This window comes from Myiozetetes cayanensis, unplaced genomic scaffold (genome assembly GCF_022539395.1).
Source record: "Myiozetetes cayanensis isolate MyiCay16 unplaced genomic scaffold, myiCay2020 scf6-25, whole genome shotgun sequence".
NCBI classification, from domain to species: Eukaryota; Metazoa; Chordata; class Aves; order Passeriformes; family Tyrannidae; genus Myiozetetes; species Myiozetetes cayanensis.
This window is the reverse complement of record NW_026087853.1, coordinates 840,130-859,935: the sequence shown is the minus strand read 5'-3', so window position 1 is coordinate 859,935 and position 19,806 is coordinate 840,130. Positions and strand designations below refer to the sequence as shown.

Below are 19,806 nucleotides of genomic sequence, written 5' to 3'. Positions count from 1 at the left end.
GCGCCGCGCTCCGATTGGGCGGCGCCGGAAAAGGGGGCGGGGCCAGGGCCGTGAGGGCGGAGCTGGAAGGGGGGGGAGAGAAATCCTGAGGGATCGGGGGGGAACAGCGGGAATAACTCTGGAAAAACCGGCCTGCACACAGAGAGGGATCCACGAGAGCGGTTCATTCTGTGCTTGGAAAATAACCCAGGAAAAATCGTGCTGCAGTGGCGAGCATAAGGTGAGAAAACGGTTCCAGGACAGCGGGAACGAGATAAAATCATTCCGGGATTCTAAAAATAAGATAAAATCACTGCAGGATTGAAAGAATAAGATTAAAATCCTTGTGGGATCAGAAAGAATAAGGTAAAACAATTGTAGGTTTGAAAGATTAAGAGAATAAAAACGTTGTAGCATGGCAAGAATTGAGACATTCGCTCCAGGGTTGCAAGGCTAAGATTAATTAATTCTAGAATCGCAAGTATAAAACGATCCAGAGCTTTCAAGAGTAACACACAAGAGTAAAATAATTCCAGAATTGCAAGAACAAGGTAAGGAAACCATCCTGGATTGGCAAGAATAATATACAGTAAAATAAAATAACTCTGGAATTGTAAGAACAAGGTGAGAAAATCCTCCTGGGTCGGGAAGAATAATGTATGACATAAAAAGGAGTGAGGGCTGTGAGCCAGGGATCAGCTTGGGGATGACATTCCCTTCAGGGGAGCACAGCTGGTTCCCTTGGGAGGGTCCCACGGGTGGGTTCCTCCTCTCCCAGCACCCCTGGCTTCCCGGGAGGCTCCAGCCCTCTGCACAGACCCCCCACATCTGCTAATGAAACTCCTGAGGAGTCCCACGGGGGGCTGAATTTCTGTGCCTCCTCCACCTTCCTCCTCTTTAGTCACGTGCTCCACCTTAAAGGGGCTTTTCCACCGGAGTGATTTCCAGGTTGCTGCAGTCAGAGCTCTCTCCCTTCACAGCAGCATCAGGGGTTAGCTCTGGTGGGCATCTGGTTAGATGGAAGTAATTCATGGAATCATTAAAATCGGGAAGAACCACTAAGATCACTGACTCCAACCATTCCCCCAGCACTGCCAAGGCCACCACTGACCCCTGTCCCCAAGTGCCACATCCACAGGGCTCTGAAATCCCTCCAGGGGTGGGGACTCCACCACCTCCCTGATGGAGGCAGCCTGATCCAATGCTGACCACCCTCTCCCTGAAGGAATTTTCCCTAATATCCAATCTAAACCTCCCCTGGTAGGCACTGAACACCACTTCAAAAATAACTGCACCCTGCTCCCTCCAAGCCATCACAACTCCTGGGGATGCCTGAAAGCTCCTCAAGGGACTTTTGTTCCAACCCCAGCCATGGACCAGACACGAAATTAGGGCCTGTGGAAACTCCCAGTTATTTCAGTGACTTCACCAGGGAAATCCCCGGAATAAAAACTCCTCAGAGAAATCACAAACCACAAGTCAGTAGAAGGGTTTCAAAATTTAATAAGTCGACAGAGTGAAACAAATTCAAGAACTGTTAAAACAAAAGAGTTAAGGAACAAAGTTTCTGGCACGTACTTAGAAAAAAAGACGTTTCTCGTATCACAAAGAGATAACCCCCCCCCAAAAAAAACAAAACCATTTGCTCTGGTAAAAAAACCAGCAATGCTGGTCCCTGCTGGAAGTGGGAATGTTGTAAGAGAACCTTTTAAAAAAAAAGCAGCACCTGGAATTACGTAACCGGCTTGGGCCGTAATTTCTCCTCCACATAGAGAGAAGTCGGGAAGAGCCGAGCCCAGCGCCGCAGCCAACGCTGTCACTGTGCACGGGCAGAGCTCAGGGCATCCCCTGGAGTAAGGCTGGGATGAGCTCCCGACAAGGAACCCCTTACTCCACAAAACTGGGAAATCTGCCGGGACGCTCCGAGCAAAGCCTGGGAACGGGAGAAGGAAAGCAGATGACGCTGCAGGGAAGGAGCGCTGGAGCTCCGCGTGCTCGGCATTCCCAGCGCACGGACATCCCGGGGGGAGGGAGAGGCAGGCACAGGGTCCCCTCGCTGCCAGAGGGAGCTTGGATCTCTGCTGGGCAGGGCTCTGGCACCCAGCAGTGTCACCTGTTGCTCTGGAGGTGCCTGTCCAGGAACTGGGAATAGCAGTGCAGGGAGCAGAAGTAGCAGAGGACGGGAGCGTCCGTCCCTCCCATGTTGTCCACGAGCACCACGGTGTGAGCCACGTGGTGCAGGTTCATGGTCACCGTGATCTGGATGAAGCTGCTCAGGCAGGCACTTCCACACTGGCAGGTTTTAGCCACTGCCAGATCCTCACAAAGGTGGGAAGGGAGGAGGTGGCAGCCGTAAGGGATTCTGTGGAACGAGAGGAGCGGGTGTGAATTCACTGCAAAAGGAACCCGTGTCACTCAAAAACAGTGACAGGCCACAGGCACCAGCTGGCAGAGACGACATTCCGAGAGCACAGACACGGAAAATCTGGGACTTTGGACTGGTTAGGAATTAAATACCACTTCCCAGGACAGTCACTGAAAACACGCACCCCCTTTACCCAGCCCTGAGTGCCAAGGAACTGAACTCCCTGGAGACACCAAACAGGGAGACAACAGCACTCCTGACAGCCTGGGGCGCAGCCAGTCAGGGAATTAAAGAGAAGATTAGGAATGAGAATTAGGGAATTAAAAGGAGATTAAGAACAATGAGACAACTGGGCACATTCTGTCCTTCCCTCACACCACCCAGGGAGCTCACTGTGTTCCACCCTTGGCCTCACACAGCACCCCCAGTTTACTCCTCCCTCTCTTCCACAACGTGGTAGTAACATGAAAAAAACACAACTCAGAGAAAAGAGGAGACAAAATGAGCCTTTTTGCAGCAGGGCTACACTGCAGGCCTTAAAGGAAGGATCTCCTGACACACACAGCTCTCTCCATCCGCCGTGTCAGCAATGACATCCACAGTCAGGAGCAGGAATTGCTTCCTCCTAAATCCACAGCAGAGCAGGGGCGAGTTTGGGGTGCAAAAGAAATGATTCCCCTCAAGTATTTTGCCAAGTTCAGTTGGAGTGTGGGTATCAGCAGTGCCCAGCAGGCACTCCAGGCTCAGATCCCACTGACTCACATCCTGCCTACACCTCCACATTCCCAATCCTCTCCCCATACCAGCTAAGACTCCTGAGGGTTTGGGTTTTTTTCACCACCTTAATTTCTGGACACCCTTTTTTCCCGTCAGGAAGAGCATAATCACAGCTTTGGTACTTTCCCAGAATGGAGAACTGATTTCCAAACATTTATTCTGCATCTTCCCTCCTTCTGTTTTGTCCCTTTCTCAAGGTTTTCACAGGAACTGAGCACTAAAACCTGACCAGTGCTGAGGGATTGAATCCTCCAGAAAACCTCTGAAACAGCCTTAACATTTACTTCAAACCCACTGCAATTTATATAACCTTGGGAAAAGGAGACACGTGGGGGTTAGTTATAAAATCAGCAAGGTCAGAAGTGGGTGTTTTTGGCCCAGAACATGTGGTGGCTCAGCTCCCTTCAGGGTGTGCCCGTGGATGCCTTTGGTGCAGATTTCTGTGCAATCATCCCGAGTTTGTGGGGCACTCCCCACCCCCAAGGCAGGAGCGGGCACAGGATGGAGATCAGGGACACTTCAAGCCTGTCTCTCACCCTCCTCTGTGCCAAATTCCCGTCTTTGTGCTCCCTTTCCACCCAGAACAGGGTGGGAGCAGCAGCAGATGGCACCTGAAGGTTCCCGGTATGCCAAGGATCGTGGGTGGAGCTGTGGAAGTGGTGTGAGGGAAGAGGAGGGAGCTGATCACAAACAGCAGCCCAGCAGGGTGATATTTACTTGGTGAAATAATAATTCCACAATTAGCTCAGACCTGGGATTCTCTGAATAAGCCAGAACACCCTCACTCCGACACCAAAGGAAATCAGGAGCTTCAGGAGAACCTCTGGCAGGGAGAAGCCAGCAGCAGAAGTGGGTCGGGGCTGGAGAACTGATTCCCTTCCCCAGAGCTGGCCAAAAATACTCTGTTTATCCCCCTCTGGTGGGGTAAAAACATTTCAACCCCTAGCTTTGTCTGAATGCTTCCAAAGCACCAACCTCCTGCCTTGCCCTGACGATTTCCCAAGTGGAATTCGGAGGAACTCGAACCTTGTGAATCGGAACAGGTGACGAGCAATAGGCACCGAGGGGAAAAGGAACAGCCAAGCGAGGAAAGGTGGGAGTGGCCAGGAGGGAAGGGAGCAGGGCAGGGTGTGCCCCTCACCTGTGATTGATGGTGGCTCTGGCGGCACACTCCGACAGGGTCAGCGGGATTTTCAGCTGGATGTTGGGCGCCAGCGGGTTGGGCTGCTCGAAAGGGTTCCCGAAGAGGTCCAGGCTGTCCAGGCAGAGCCTCCTGAAGTCGCTGGGCAGGAAGGGCAGGCGGTTGCGCGCGGCCGACAGGAAGCGCAGGCGGCCGAGCTGCCCCACCCTGCAGGGCAGGCGCTCCAGCTCGTTGTCGTCCAGCTTGAGGCTGAGCAGCCCCCGCAGCTCGCAGAGCTCCAGCGGCAGCGCCCGCAGCCGGTTCTGGCTCAGGTCCAGGCTCTGCAGGGATCTCCGCAGGCCGGAGCGGCACAGGGCCCCGCCGAAGGACTCCAGGTGGTTGTCGTGCAGGTCCAGCTCCTGCAGGCACGCCAGCTCCCCCAGGGTCGCCGGCAGCTGCTTGAGGTGGTTGTGGCTCAGGTCGAGCTTCCGCAGCTTCCTCAGGCACAGCACGCGCGTGTCCACCCGGGCCAGCTTGCAGTAGGAGGCCTGCAGGTGCTCCAGGGAGTGAGGGAAGCTCTTGGTGAGGGGGTAGTCCCTCCTGGAAGTTATGATCATTTTCGTCTTGGGTTTCTCCACTTCCGAGTTCTTTGCCGGGACCAGGGTGGAGAGGGGCAGAGCTCCGGCGTCGCTGCCTTGGTGAGCCAGTCTCAGGGCTGCCAGGAAGGTCTTCAGATCGCTGGCATTGGCCTGCAGGAGAACACAGAGGGGCAGGGACAAGCTCATTATCCCCCGGCTGGTTTGTTCCTGACACTTCCCTGCGTGCATCAGGAGCTGCTAACTCAGCTAGGCAGTGGAACGGCACAGGGAACGGCCCTGTTTGCAGTGTTTAAGAACAAGCATGACCTCTTGGAATAATCCAGATCAAACTGGAGATCCTGTCCCAGGAGAGGGACAAAGCACTGAATTCACAGCTGAAAATAAAGCACTGAAAAAAGACCCGACGCGCTGGGATCTCCCTAAAATGCAACAGGATACAGGGACAGTTGTGAGCACACACGGGGAAATCAGAGCACTAAAAGCCAAGAGAGTGTCTGGAAGTTGCTAGGAAGGAAAAGGATGGAAGCTGGGGTTAAATCCAACAAAAGGAAGGTGGAAGGCTTCAAGGCAGGTTAAATCAGTGCTTCTGGCCACACACAGCTCCGGTTGTGCCAGCAGGGAAATTATTTGTGAATAACTGACTCCAAGCCCTGTCCAACCTGGCCTTGGACACTTCCAGGGATGCAGGAGCAGCCACCTGGGCTAGTGGAAGGTGTCCCTGCCCACGGCAGGGGGTGGAAGGAGATGGGATTTAATATCCCTCGCCGTCCCGCGGTGCCAGAGCCCCCCGGGTCCCCCCGGTCCCGCACGCACCTTGCTGAGGCGCAGATCCACCGCGGGCTCCCGCAGCCGCACCGTGGCCTTTCCCTGCTCCACGAACCTGGTGAAGAGCCGCTCCACGTTCTGCTGCACCTGCGGGCACAGCCGGTCAGCGCCCGCCCCGGGCACTCCCCGCGCCCCGCCCGGCCCGGCCCCGCCGTGCCCACCTTGTAGCGGGCCCCGGAGCGGTCCCGCGCCGTGCACACCATCAGGTAAACACCGGCACCGCCACCGCCACCGGCACCGCCACCGGCACCGCCCGGCGGCCGCCCCAGCGACACCAGCGCCCGCGCCGCGCGGCCGCGGCCCTGCAGCCCGCAGCTGGGCAGCAGCTGGCTCAGCACCTCCACCTCGCACTGCAGCCGCATCCCCGATCCCGGCCCCGATCCCGGTCCCGATCCCGGCCCCGATCCCAGCCCCGGCCCCGATCCCAGCCCCGATCCCGGCCCCGGTCCCGGTCCCGGCACCGCCACCGGCCCGCGCAGGGCGGGCGGAGCCGCGGGGCCCTCCCGCGCTGTCCGCGCACAGCTGCCCGCCGCTCTGCCTGCCCGCCCGCCGCGATGCCGCCCGCCGCGGTGTGTGCCCGCCGGGATCGCCGCCCCGCTCCCGCTGAGGGGCCGGGGACACTCGGCGGGCGGGCCGGGGGGGCGGGAGGGAAGAGCGGCGGCACCGGCAGCACCGGCGGCACCGGCGGCATCGGCAGCACCGGCAGCGCGAGGCCGACCGACCGCGGGGCCCTCGGCGCGGAGCCCTCAGTGCGGGGCGATGGCGCCCCCTCTCGGGGGCGGGTGGCGCGGGTTGGCGGGAACCGTTCGGGGAGGGGAGAGGGAGGGGACGGGACACGGGAGGGTGTGAGGGGATACGGGGGTGTGAGGGGATACAGGGTGTGAGGGGATACGGGGGTGTGAGGGGACATGGGGGAGCTGAGGGGACATGGAGGGTGTGAGGGGACATGGAGAGTGTGAGGGGACATGGGGGAGCTGAGGGGATATGGGGGAGCTGAGGGGACATGGGGGAGCTGAGGGGACATGGAGGGTGTGAGGGGACATGGGGGAGCTGAGGGGACATGGGGGAGTTGAGGGGACATGGAGGGTGTGAGGGGACATGGGGGCTGTGAGGAGATATGGGGGCTGTGAGGGATATGGGTTTGAGGGGACATGAGGGTGTGTGAGGGGACATAGAGTATGTGAGGGAATAGGGGGGGGGTGAGGGGATATAATAGGTTTGTGACAGGCAGCGGTTATGAAGAGACACGGGGGTGATGGGATATGGGTGGTGTGAGGGGATATGGGTGGTGTGAAGGAATATAGGGGGTGTGAGGGGACACGGGGGAGCTGAGGGATAGTGGGTGTGCTGACAGCTCAGGTTTGACAGGAGGAAGCGGCGAGAGCGGTGTCAGTGTAGCCGTGTCCGCCCTGAGGGGACGAGGAGGGTGCGGCCATCGCCCCGCCCCGAGCCGGCTCCCACCGCGCTAACCAGGGCTGGGAGGGAAAACAAATAAACCGGTGACCCCTTTCGGCGCCGTTTCACCACGTTTATAATTTAACGACAGGATTCTGGCTTGGCGATTGGCGTCGCGCTGTGAGTTTTTTCCCGAGCGCTGTGTCTGCGGTGCCGCGCGGGCCCAGGGGGAGGCGCTGTGTGCGGGGGTAAAAGGGGGTGTTTGTGGGGTAGAGCGGGGCGTGTGTGGGGTAAAAGGGGGTGTGCGGGGCAAAAGGGAGCCCGCGTGTCTCTGTGTTGCCCAGGCTACGCTGCAGGGCCTGTTCACAGGCGCGATCCCGCTACTGACCGCCACGGGAGCTTTGACCTGCTCCGTCTCCGACCTGGGCCGGTTCACCCCTCCTTAGTCAACCTGGTGTCCCGCAGCTCCCCGCGGGTCACCATATTGATGGCGGCCTTAGCTTGGACGCCCGCTCGGCACAGCGCCCTGCAGCCCAGAACTCCTGGGCTCAAGCGATCCGTCGGGCTCAGCCTCCCCGGCAGCTGGGACTACAGGCGCGCGCCACCGCGCCCGGCGATGGAGCGGCTGAAACGGAGACCTTACAGAGCTGACGCTCGCCCGGTACCGCCCCCGGCCCGGCCCCCGGCCCTCCCACTGACACCGCTCCTCCTCCTCTTCCTCCTCCTCGTGCTCCTCCTCTCCCTTCGGCCCCTTCTCCCTGTCCTTCGCCTTCCATCCTTTTCTCCTTCTTTTCCCCCTTCTCCTTCCCCCTTTCCATTCCCCTTTTCCCCCTCCTTTCTTCTTTCCCTTATCCCTTTCCCCCTCCCCTTTTTCCCTTTCGCCCCTTCCCTTTTTCCCTTCCCCCCCCTTTTTAACTTTCTCCCTCCCCTTTTGCCCTTTTCCTTTCCCCATTCTCATTCCCCCCTTCCCATTCACCTTTTTCCCCTTCCCCTCCTTCTCCCTTTCCCTTTCCCTTTGCCTTTCCTTTCCTCTTTCTCCTTCCCCCTTCCACCTGTCTATTTTCCCTTTGCCCTTCCTGTTTTCCCTCACACTTCCTCCTTCCACCTTTTCCTTCTTCTTTCCCCTTTCCCTTTCATTTCCCTTCTCCATCCCTATTCCCCCTTCTCCTTTCCCCATTTCATTCCCCTTTCTCCTTTCCCTTTTCCCCTCCCCATTCTCCTTCTTCCCCTCCTTCCCCTATTTCCTTTCCCCTTTCTCCTTCCCCTCATTCCCCTTCTTCCCCTCCCTACCCTTTCTCCTTACCCCTTCTCCCTCTCCCTCCTGTTTCCCCCTCTCCTCCTTCCTTTCTCACCCTCAGCACACACTCCCTTTTCCCAGCTGAGGAGGCAGCCAAGCCTCAGCACAAATACCAGTTCCTCCTTTCTTACATATTTTGGGGGTTGTTCCCAAAGCCTCACAGTTGGGATCAGGGGCATCTCTCCAATGAAGGAATTTCTTCAGAAATTCTTCAGGCCCTCCCCCTCCCCTTTTGTGAACATCTCATTTTCTGGTTCCCTCTCTTCCCCTGCAGACCCGCTGTGAGATCCCTGCTCCCCTCTCTGGGATGGGATTCTCCACTCTCCTGGCTGGGATTCCTCACTGTCCTGGCTGAAATTCCCCAGTGTGTCCTTGCTGCTCAAGCCTCAGCATTAGCAGATCCCCATACCTTGCTGATCCATTCCCTACGGAAAAGGAGACTGGGTTTCTTTTTCATTCCCAGGCTGTGCTACAGGGAATATTCACCTTCACCATCATGTGGATCAATTTTTACCTACTCCACCTCAGCCTGGGGCAGTTCCCCTTTCCTTAGGTGACCTGGTGGCCCCCAGTTCCCTCAGGATCACCATATCCAAACTTCACACGGGCACCGCTCAGCACAGCTTGTTTGCAGCCCCAAATCCCTGCTGTCAAGCCATGGTTTAACTTCAGCCCTCCCAGCACTCACATCACAGGCACAAACAACCCTATCCAGCTATTTTCCAGGCTTCTGCAGAATCCTCAGCATCCGTCCTGTGCAGGCTCTGCCCGGCCACACAGTGGCAGTGGGGAACTGATGGAATGTCCTTGGGCTGCCGGTGGTTCACTGCTCAGAAACGGGAGGATGGATAGGCAGGAAACATTTCTGAGCAGGTTTAAAATGCTGAGAAAGCGCAAATTTCTCATTTTAAGCCAGAAGAGGCACATCCTGGCGCTTTATTTTCATTTTAAGCCAAGTGAGGCACCTCACGGAGCTGTATCTCCAGGACAGCTCTGCAGGAGAGCAGATAAGGGATGTCCCACTCCCTGCTTTGAAACGCTCCTCGGAGAGCAAAGCTTCCTGATTTGCTAGGGTTCTCCTAAGAGTGTCAAGCTCAGAGCCGAGGACACAAATGAGCCGTGACAGTAAATACCCGGCGGAGCAGACTAATGACATGCCCAGGAGCTGGAATGCCGCCTCAGCCTGGAGCGGGCTGCCTAAGCCGGCTGTTTGAGAGATGTGAACCGCGCCGGGAACACGGTGGGAAATCCTGCTGCCTGGCATTTCCCAGTTTACGAGTTCCATCTGCTGGGATCCTGCAAGTCTGCCGCGTTTTGAAATCACGCGACCCACCACAAAAACACGAGCGCGCCCGGGCGAGCGAGGCTGGGGCGGCGCCTCCGGGTCGAGCATCCCTGGGAACGCAGAACGCTCCTGCCTTTCCCCGGCGTTGCCTGGCCCTTCTGTGGCTGCTCGCTGGCACAGAGAGCTGCCAAAAGGGGTTGGGTTCCGGGGAGAAAGATGTCAAAAGAGGCTGGATCCCGGGGAGAAAGGTGCCAAAAGAGGCTGGGTCCCGCTCTGTCACCCGGGCTGTGCTGCAGGGCCCGTTCACAGGCGCGATCCCGCTACTGACCGCCACGGGAGCTTTGACCTGCTCCGTCTCCGACCTGGGCCGGTTCACCCCTCCTTAGGCGACCTGGTAGCCCCCGGCTCCCCCGGGGCCACCATATCGATGCCGGCCTTAGCCTGGACGCCCGCTCGGCACAGCCCCTGCAGCCCAGAACCCCCGGGCTCCCGCCGTCCTCCAGCCTCAGCCTCCCCGGAGCTTGGATTACAGGCACAAGCCACCGTGCCCGGCTGGCCAGCGCCGCTGCCCCCGCTCTCCATCACCCCAGGAGCAGCTCCTGCAGCTCCTCCGGCCTCACCACGGCAGCTGGGAACGGGCAGCGGGATGAATTGACGCTTCGGCAGCGCGGTGGGAACACAGGGGAGGAGCATCGGACACGGGAGGCAAAATTCAGCTCTTCCAACTGAAGATTCAATGCAATAGTTCGGTTTAGAAAGCAAAAGTTAAGCTGTTCTAAGCCAAAACTTTAAATTCATGGTCTTTCTTTTGGATGTGTCCAGTGAAAGCTCGGAGGGATCTGAGGAAAAGGGTCCGAGAGGCAGCCTGTTCACTGCAGGTGTAATGAGCTGACTGATTCTCAGAGAAGGATATAAAAGTAACAAAAATCTAACGAAAGGGGTCAAATGCAGGAGCCTCCTGCTTTTACCCATCCCCTGCCACAACAGGCAGCTGTTTAGCAACACTTGCACAGAGTATTTTTGATCTTCACTGGGTGTTTTGCCTCTCTCGGAGGTCTCAAAGAGACCTGCCCCAGGCAACCCATGGGAATAACTGTGTCAGGAGTGGGGGTGCTGCGGGTCACCTCCCCTCTCTGGTTCCATGGAAGGGCTCGAAGGATGGTGTCTGCATCGCATTTCTCCAGTGCAGAGGTCAAGGCAAGGGTGTCCTGCCCGAGCAGGACGTGCCTCGGCTCCAGACACGGACACGCCTCCTCCTGAAGGCACAGGGACACCTCCTGCCCTGCCGGACCCACTCGGGAGGTGTCTAAGCATTCCTCAGTGGAGCAAAGTCCAGGGCCAAAGTACACCTGACAATCCCATCGCAGAGAAGAAAAACAAGATTTTCCCCCTGTGCTGCACAAGCCTGAAGCCTTCAGGGCTCCAGGGCTGCACGGGAGAGATCCCAAATCCTGTTCTGGGTTCCCATTATCTCCTTAAGGGAGAGCTGTGGGTGACAGCTGGAGTTTTGGTTAAAGGCATTAGGATAATGACTGAGGGGTCATGGGTGTGAGGAGGTGGAGGCTCGGCATCCACAAACCAGGGGGAAAGGAGAGCCATCCACACGGAGATAACACTGAACACACCCAGGCATCTCCCACCCGGGGTTTGTTCTTTGTGCCACAAATACACACATTTAACATGAGGTGAAAAACAGAGCAGGAGGGAATTGGGAGAGCAGGGACGTGAAACTCCCTGTTTTCCCTGAGGAAATCCGGTGGGAAGGAGCTGGGCAGACTGAGGAGGGACAAGGACAACGCAGGTGTAGGTGTGGCAGCGGTGCTGGGCTGCTGGTGAGGCACCAAAGCAACACCTGCAATAAAAACTGAGCCCACTCAGAGCTGGGGAAACCCCAGGTGCTCGTTTTGAGCTCAGCTCTGCCCCGTGGAGCTGCTCTGACAGCCGGTTGCTTTGTCCTGCCCTGCGGGAGCAGCTGCTCCAGGATCCTGCTGAGCCTCTGCTCGCAGGAGCTGTGGCTTTGTGCAGGGAGTTAGGGCTAAGCTGAGCTCCAGCCTCCCAAAGAACCGGCCTGGGGACCCCACTGAGCCCCAAAGCTCCCACCCTGTGAGGGCCAGGCAATCACAGAATACCCCGAGTTGGAAGGGACCCATGAGGATCAGCGAGTGCAGCTCATGGTCCTGCACAGGACACCCCAAAAATCACAACCTGTGCCTCAGAAATCAGTTTTACTCTTGTTAAGGCTTCAGGATTTTTCAGGCTGATGTTGCCACAGGGGTGATCCAGGATTTTGGCTTATAGAGATTTAGTCAGGCAGCATCCCCCCCACCAAACTTCCTCTATCTCCTCCTGAAAATACCCTGGGAAACAGGGCCCAGTTTGTTTGCCAGTAACTTCAGACATTCTGATGTATTTCAGATACAAAATAACCCCAAACAGCCTGGAATCAGAGAATCTCAGAATGGTTTGGGGTGGAAAGGACCTTAAAGACCATCCAGTTCCACCCCCTTGCCATGGGCAGGGACACCTTCCACTATCCAAGGTTGCTCCAAGCCCCATCCAACCTGGCCTTGGACACTTCCAGGGATCCAGGGGCAGCCACAGCTTCTCTGGGCAACCTGTGCCAGGGCCTGCCCACCCTCCCAGCCAGGAATTCCTTCCCAATATCCCATCTAGCCCTGCCCTCTGGCAGTGGGAAGCCATTCCCTGTGTCCTGTCCCTCCATCCCTTGTCCCAGATCCCTCTCCAGCTCTCTTGGAGCCCCTTCAGGCCCTGGAAGGGGCTGTCAGGTCTCCCAAAAGCCTTCCCTTTTCCAGGCTTCTCCAGGGTGTCTTTCCTGCTGGGAGGCCACTTTGGAAGAGCTCTTCCCTCCTTCCACAGGAGGCTGGAGGAACACCAGGGAGACCAGGTCCAGGCTGGTGATAAATGTGGGATTTCTAGTGATTCTTCAGGATTATTTCCATACACACAGACTCACAGAGACCTGCTGCAGCCAGAACACCCTCCAACACTCCCTCCCCACCTCTGCTCCTTCCCTAACTGTTCCATTGACCTTCTGGGAAGATCCCAAGGACCTGTTTGATGCCACTCTGCTGCAGAACAGGCACTTCTGGAGGCTGCAGGTTTAGTTTCCTGCCACCCCCAGCTGAGGTTGCACAGACACAGGCGCTGCAGAATCGCAGGAAACGGGGTCGAGACATCCACGGGGACAATTCCCACCCCTCCCTGTCCACAGGCAGGAGTGACCACAGCCAAGTGCTCTCAGAAAGTGCCTCTTACCCTGACTCACCCCATCAGAGGACACTTGGCCCATTGTGTCCCATATCTCCATGACAGATCTACCCCTGGAATGCCATTGTTACAGCAAGGATATCATTTGTTTTTTCACCACAGGAGAATTTATCTAGCACAGATACTAAGCCCAAAGCCTTATTATATTCCCTCTTCCTTCCTTGGAAAGCCACAAAGGCCTTTTTGAAGGATCAGTGCAGGAGAGGCTTTTCCCATCTCCCTCTGCCAAAAGAGCAGGCAAAGATGGGCTACACCTCCTTCAGACAGGTCTGGCCCGGTGATCCAAACTGATTGGAATTTGATTCCCATGCAAAGAGGTAAAAACATGGATGGGTATCGATCCATTCCCTCCAGGCTTGATGAATTCACCGTGACAAATCCACGGAAAACAAGAAATGTAAACCCTGTTGCCTACCCTGCCCACAAGTTCCTCAGGGATAATGAAAGATAAGGAGCAGCCAGGCCCAGGTGAGGTCCCACAGATATTTATCTTTTTTTTCCCCCGAGGTTTGACCCCTAATCACTTTATAACCGTAATTACTTAATAACCAGGCTGTAAATCAACAGCGTGCAACAGGCACTCCATCCAGCCACACGCTGCCAGCCGGGGCTTACCTTTAAAACATTTAACTCACTTTTAAAATATTTAACTCACTTTTGAAATATTTAACCTCTTCAGGCTACCCAGTAACTGGCTGGGGGTTACCAAGGCCCCGAGAAGGGTTTTAATTCTTAAGCAGGTGGGTGAAACTGGAACCCCTTCTAAGAGCTCATGTTTTTTGGGTAACCCAGAACACCTTCAGGTGTTTTAAGTGCTTTTGTTGGGTATTTGACCTCAAAAATCAATCAGCATCATAAGACCCTGTGCTGTATCGAGCATGTAGTGCCCAAAGATGCATTTCTTTCCCTGAGGGTGGTCACAGGGAGCAGATTTATATCAATTTTCTTCAGGCTGAGCGCTGAGGTGAAGAATGTCTTGCTCAGACCATCACACTTCATCTGTGGAGCCACATTCCCATCCCACAGAGAATTCAGTCGCTACCTTAAAAACAAGAACTTGTCTCTCAAAACTCCCCATGCCGGGACAAACTCCCAGTTTAAAGGATCCTCACTTGAAAATTCCCATTTTAAGGGCTGTGTTGGCTCTCCAGGAGGAGCTGCAGTGGCTCTGCAGGGACACAGCACCGGGATTCCTCACGGAGAGAAGCCTTTATTTGCCTCACCAAAGTGATGCCATTTCCATTCTGCTTCCTGTTTCCCGTCCTTCCTGTTCGTTCACGGAAACCCACGGGACTCGACACTAAAATGTTCCAAAAGTAGGTGGTGCTCTCTCTCCAGCTTCTCCCCCATTCCCTGCGGGGTTGGTAACCGTGAGCTGCAGGGATTGACGTCCACAGGGTTTATGAGTGACTAATCTGAGATCTTAACTCCCGAAAGTGCTGAGTTCTCAGATGTCTCCTTGCTCCATCGTCCCAAGGAGCATGAAGAATTTACTTTCAAACCACGTGCCAGGCCGTGTAAAACCCCCCTCTGGTGCACAGACAGTAAGGACAGGAAGTTTTCCTGAAGGGCAGGGAGGATACTCGGAAACAAACCCCAGTGCAGGTGGAAAAGCATTTGCCTGAGTGAATCCCATTTCTTTTTCTGAGGGAAAAACTTCTCTCCTTACGTGGGTGACCATGCACAGGAACAGATTGCCCAGAGACGGTGTGGAGTCTCCCCCACTGGAGATATTCCAGAACCCCCTGGGCACAGCCCTGTGGGATGACCCGGAGCAGGGAGGTTGGACCAGATGACCCGCTGTGGTCCCTCCCAGCCTGACCCACCCTGGGATTCAACCACACGCTGCCACATCCCCACACCCTCAGCCAAGCTCGGGCTTTCCTGTGTGTGTGAAGATGTGCAGCTCCATCGCTCCTCTTTGCCAGGACCTGAGACACGGACGATGGGAAGGCCATTTTTGGGCGCTTCCAGCAGGTCACAGGGTGGCAGAAGTGCCACCACAGCCCGGAGCAAACACTCTGGGCCACGGGCCCACCCAGGGCAGGACACGCAGCAGGAAAGGAGCAGGTCTGAGCTGGCAAAGGGACAGCAGAGATTGGAGCAGCCTCTCCTCGCTGATATCAAGCACAGGCAGGCAGGATCCCTGCAGGGGCAGGAGCCGGGCAGGAAGCGCCCGCTGAGTCATGGGAAGGGCCTGTCCCCAGGGATCGGCCCCACAGCAGCCCCAGCGCAGCAGCAGCTGCCACTGGAACACCTGCAGGGATTCCACGAGCTCCATCACTCCCAGTTTAGCAGGAGGAGAAGGAGAGGAGGAGTTCTGGAAAGCTGTGAAATGGCCCAAGCCCTGTTTGCCCTCAATCCCGAAGGACGAGGGACAACGCTCCACTCCAGGAGACCCCAAAAAGCCACGATTCAAGAGGAGAGACCTGAGGAACATTATGTCGGGGCGCAAAACGTGGAGAAGATGATGGAAAAGGCACTTCCCCACGTTGGTTCCTCGCTGGGGTTTGTGCCTCGTGGTACCCACACAGGCACAGCCAGCCCTTCCCACAGCCGAGAATCCCCAAACCCATCCCGCGTTCCCCTGGCTGGGTGCTTGAGATCCACCTTTCCCAGCTGGTGAAGAAGAAAGCCCCAGAGGAAACTCCCAGCTACTCAAAAAAAAAAAAAAAAAGAAAGCAGAACGACCTCGGCGCGGTCACACCCTCCCCTCAACGCCTCCCGCTGTCAGAACAAAAGCCCCAAAAAGTCATTTCCTGAAAGCACAAAACGCTGCTCTGAGGCAGCGGGAAGGGCCGTCCATGCCACGACACGGGCAAGGCAGGACCTTAAAGCTCCTGACATCACCTTTCCCGAGGATTTTGAGGAGCACTTGTGGTCCCGTGCTGCCTGACTGACTGAACTGGTGCTCTCCGGCACGGAAACGGCCACGGGGAGCGGAGCCAAGCAGAAACCCACTGACATCCACATCCTGAGGGTAATTTTAGCCCTGCAAGTATCCAGCCCCGTGTTTAGATAAATATCCCTTGCCAGCGAGAGGAGGCTGAGCCAGCTGCATCCAGCGGGATCAGGGCTCGCTGTAAATCCCGATCCAGTTCAACAATTAGCAGTTTTATCTGCTGTTTTAATCACCAGAGCGTGAACTCTGGCACAGCGGGGACGCTCCTGAGCCCTGGGTCGGCAGGACGTGCCCCTGGCGCTGCCTCTCATTAGGAGAGGCCACGGATGGCGTGTTTTCCTTGGCACCCTCCCTCTGTGCTCGTTGCTGGAAAGAGCAAAAGCTTCCTTGGGAACTCCTACTGACATTGTGGAATCACAGAATTCCCTGAGTTGGAAGGGACCCACGAGGATCAGCCAGTCCATCTCCTGGCCCACCAATCCCACCCCTGTCCCTCAGAGCATTGTCCAAACCCTCCTGGAGCTCTGGCAGCCTTGGGGCTGTGCCCACTGCCCTGGGGAGCCTGTTCAGTGCCAACCACCCTCTGGGGGAAGAACTTTTCCCTAAAATCCAACCTAACCCTCCCCTGACACAGCTCCAGATGTTCCCTCGGGTCCTGTCAGTGGTCACCAGAGCTCAGAGCTTGACCCCTTAATAATTCTGTGGTCCAGGAAACCTCCTGTTCCTCTAAAGACACCAAACCATTTCCCTTGGCTGTTCCGAGGAGGGGTTCCTTTGCATGTGCCACATGCCCGCCATAAAAATCAACTCAAAATCTGGTATTTTTGATGGGATGGCGGGATCTGGTGAAGTCAGAGCCCCACACACGATCCCGAGGGGAACAAACACCGGGAGAAGAGGGACCACATCCCCTGGAGACCCCGGAGTGATCACCGTCCTAGTGGGAGGTGTCCCTGCCCATGGCAGAGGGGTGGAATGAGAGGTCCCTTCCAGTGCAAACCGCTCTGGGATTCTGGCATTCCACGATCCTGGTTTTGTGTTCCGGACGCCGCTTCCCTTGGCCGCTCCACGAGCTCGGGAGGAGACACCGAGCCAGAATTCCTTTCCTGCCAGCAGGAATCTTGTGTGGCACCCCCTGCTCCAGCGCCCGGGCTGGCAGGACCAGCCACGCAGTGTTCCCTGTCCCATTCCCGCACTGTTCCCTGTCCCATTCCCGCAGTGATCCCAGTGCCAGCCCCTCTGGCACATTCCCGGGAGCGCAGGGCCGGGACAGGTCCCGGCTGCGGGACCGGCCCGACGTGTGCGAGCAGGAGCTGCTCTCTGTGTCACCCGGGCGTGCCGGGACGCGGCTCCCGGAGCGCGGGGGAGGGACGGGGGCGAGCGCGGCGCTTCCACAGGGGCTGTCCGGGGCTGGAGTTTCCCCGCTTGGAATTACAGGGAGCGCCCCGAGAGAACGCGGGGCTGTAAACCCGATGGTGCATCGCAGAATCCCGGAGTGGTTTGGGTCGAAAGGGACCGTGAGGATCATCCCGTCCCACTCCCTGCCGTGGGCAGGGACACCTCCCACTCTCCCGGCTCGCTCCGAGCCCCGTCCAGCCCGGCCTGGGACACTCCCAGGGATCCAGGGGCAGCCACAGCTGCTCTGGGCACGCTGTGCCAGGGCCTCCCCGCTCCCGCACAGGGATCCATCCCGGCCCGTTCCCGGCTCTCTCCCGCTCCCCGGGGCCGGTGCGGGGCGCGGTCCCCGCCGGCTCCTGCCCCTTTAAGGCTCGCCCCGCCCCCCGCGCGCGCCCCGCGCTGACGCGCGATCGCGTGGCGCCCTCTCTCCACCGCGGCCCCGCCCCCCGCTCTCCCCCGCCAATCAGCGCGGAGGCCCCGCCCCTCCCCTGCCTCTTCCCGCCGCGCGGGCGTGGCGGCGCCTCCCGCGCAGGCGCGGCGGGGCGGGCGGGAAGGCGCGGGCGGAAGGCGGGCAGGGCGGGGCGCGGCGGCGCGCGGGGCGCATGCGCGGGGGCGGCGGCGGCGGCGGCGGGGCGGAAGCGGGCGCGGGCGCGCGCGGCCCCTGTTCCGGCGGCGGCGGCTGAGGGAGCGCGGCCCGGAGCGACCCCCCCGGCACCGGCACCGGCACCGCCACCCGCGGGGCACCCATGAGCTGAGCCGGGCCTGCCTGCGCCCAACCCAGCACAGCACGGCCGCCGCCCCGGGCCCGGCGGAGCAGCGGGAGCCGCCTCCCCGGCGCCCCATGCGCGGCCCGCGCTGAGCCCCGCCCGCCCCCCTTCTCTCGCCGCCGGGGCCCGGCGCTCGCCCTGCCGCCCGCCCTTGGATGCCGCCGCGATGGGCAAGGTGCTGTCCAAGATCTTCGGGAACAAGGAGATGCGGATCCTGATGCTGGGGCTGGACGCGGCCGGCAAGACCACGATCCTGTACAAGCTGAAGCTGGGCCAGTCGGTGACCACCATCCCCACCGTGGGCTTCAACGTGGAGACCGTCACCTACAAGAACGTCAAGTTCAACGTGTGGGACGTGGGCGGCCAGGACAAGATCCGGCCCCTCTGGCGGCACTACTACACGGGCACGCAGGGGCTCATCTTCGTGGTGGACTGCGCCGACCGCGACCGCATCGACGAGGCGCGGCAGGAGCTGCACCGCATCATCAACGACCGGGAGATGCGGGACGCCATCATCCTCATCTTCGCCAACAAGCAGGACCTGCCCGACGCCATGAAACCCCACGAGATCCAGGAGAAACTGGGCCTGACCCGGATCAGGGATAGGAATTGGTATGTGCAGCCCTCCTGTGCCACCACGGGGGACGGACTCTACGAAGGGCTGACGTGGTTAACGTCCAATTATAAATCCTAATGGGGGAGAGGAACTCTTTAGTCTACAAAGAATTAAAGAAACAAACAAAAAAACACAAATTTAAAACAAACGGAAAAAAAAAATAACCCACGTGGCTTTCCAGAAGAATGATTCTCTACCGAAAAAGTAAAAAAAAAATTTTTAAAAAAAATTAAAAAAAAAAATGAAAATAAAAAGCATCCATAGGATTTACGATCACCTTTCTGCCACCCTTTCCTCCCGCACCCTTGGCTGGATTCCTGTTCTAACTCCTCCTGCTTGGCGTTAGGATGCTCTAACTTCGGAATGGGACACGAACACAGGCACTAGATGCTATGCCAGACTTCCAGCAAACAGGGGAAGGACACATTGTAGACTTGCTAAGTAACTTTTTTTTGTTGTTGTTGTTGTTGGTTTTTTTTTTCGTTGTTTCCTCTCGATAGCCCTTTGCTGGTTTGAATTATTTCGGGGGGATGTTGGGGGAGGGGGTCCATTTTTCAGTGTATGCTTTCTGGGTCTACTTTTTTTTTTTGATTATATATATATTTTATTTTATTTTATTTTTGTCCTCTCTCTCTCTCACTTTGCTGTAGATTGCTACTTTTTTGCATTCCTGCAGGATATGTTGCTAGGTCGACTCCTCATCTAGTAAACTGAAAATTATTGCTTAAAATCAAACCGCAGTCTGTCTTTTTATATTAAGGACTTTTTGGTTTTTCCTTCTTCTTTTTCTTTTTTTTTTTTTTTTAAAGATCTGTTAATCTGTAACTAAACAGCGACTCAGTCTGGCTCCACGGCTCGGGCTAACGAGGGGAATTCTTGCCCGCAGTGGCGGAGAGAGTGGGAATTCCGCGTTTCGAGGTGCATTTCGGGCGCCGGGAAATGTAGGAACTGCTTTTGGGATGTGAGCCGGGCAGCCCTCCCTGCCCCCGCACATCCCGCGGCAGGAGGGATGCAGAGCAGCTCCCCACACCACGGAGCGAACCGTGGCCCGTAGTTCCAGGTCAGTTTTGGGGTTTTTTTTTTTTTTGGGCTGTTAAAATGACGTTTAGCTGCAGGATTTTTTTCGCTCCTCGGTCCCCCGAGCGGGGAAGTTCCTTCCGAGCAGACGAGGCCGAGATACAAACGTTACAGCG

General features: G+C 57.2%; 2 protein-coding genes across 2 annotated transcripts; one reads left to right on the top strand and one right to left on the bottom strand.

Moving 5' to 3' along the window:
• Window positions 1-1,458: 1,458 nt before the first annotated feature.
• On the bottom strand, window positions 1,459-6,027 carry LRR1 (leucine rich repeat protein 1). The gene is made up of 4 exons (XM_050336133.1): window positions 5,827-6,027; window positions 5,654-5,752; window positions 4,263-4,990; window positions 1,459-2,341 (listed from the first exon to the last, which is right to left on the bottom strand). Exons 1-4 carry the CDS (start codon window positions 6,025-6,027, stop codon window positions 2,089-2,091), a joined length of 1,281 nt encoding a protein of 426 aa, XP_050192090.1. The 3' UTR covers window positions 1,459-2,088.
• An 11,805-nt stretch (window positions 6,028-17,832) lies between these two features.
• On the top strand, window positions 17,833-18,746 carry ARF6 (ADP ribosylation factor 6). The gene has a single exon (XM_050336157.1). The coding sequence runs from the start codon at window positions 18,164-18,166 to the stop codon at window positions 18,689-18,691; it is 528 nt and encodes a 175-aa protein (XP_050192114.1). The 5' UTR covers window positions 17,833-18,163; the 3' UTR covers window positions 18,692-18,746.
• The last annotated feature ends 1,060 nt before the right edge of the window (window positions 18,747-19,806 follow it).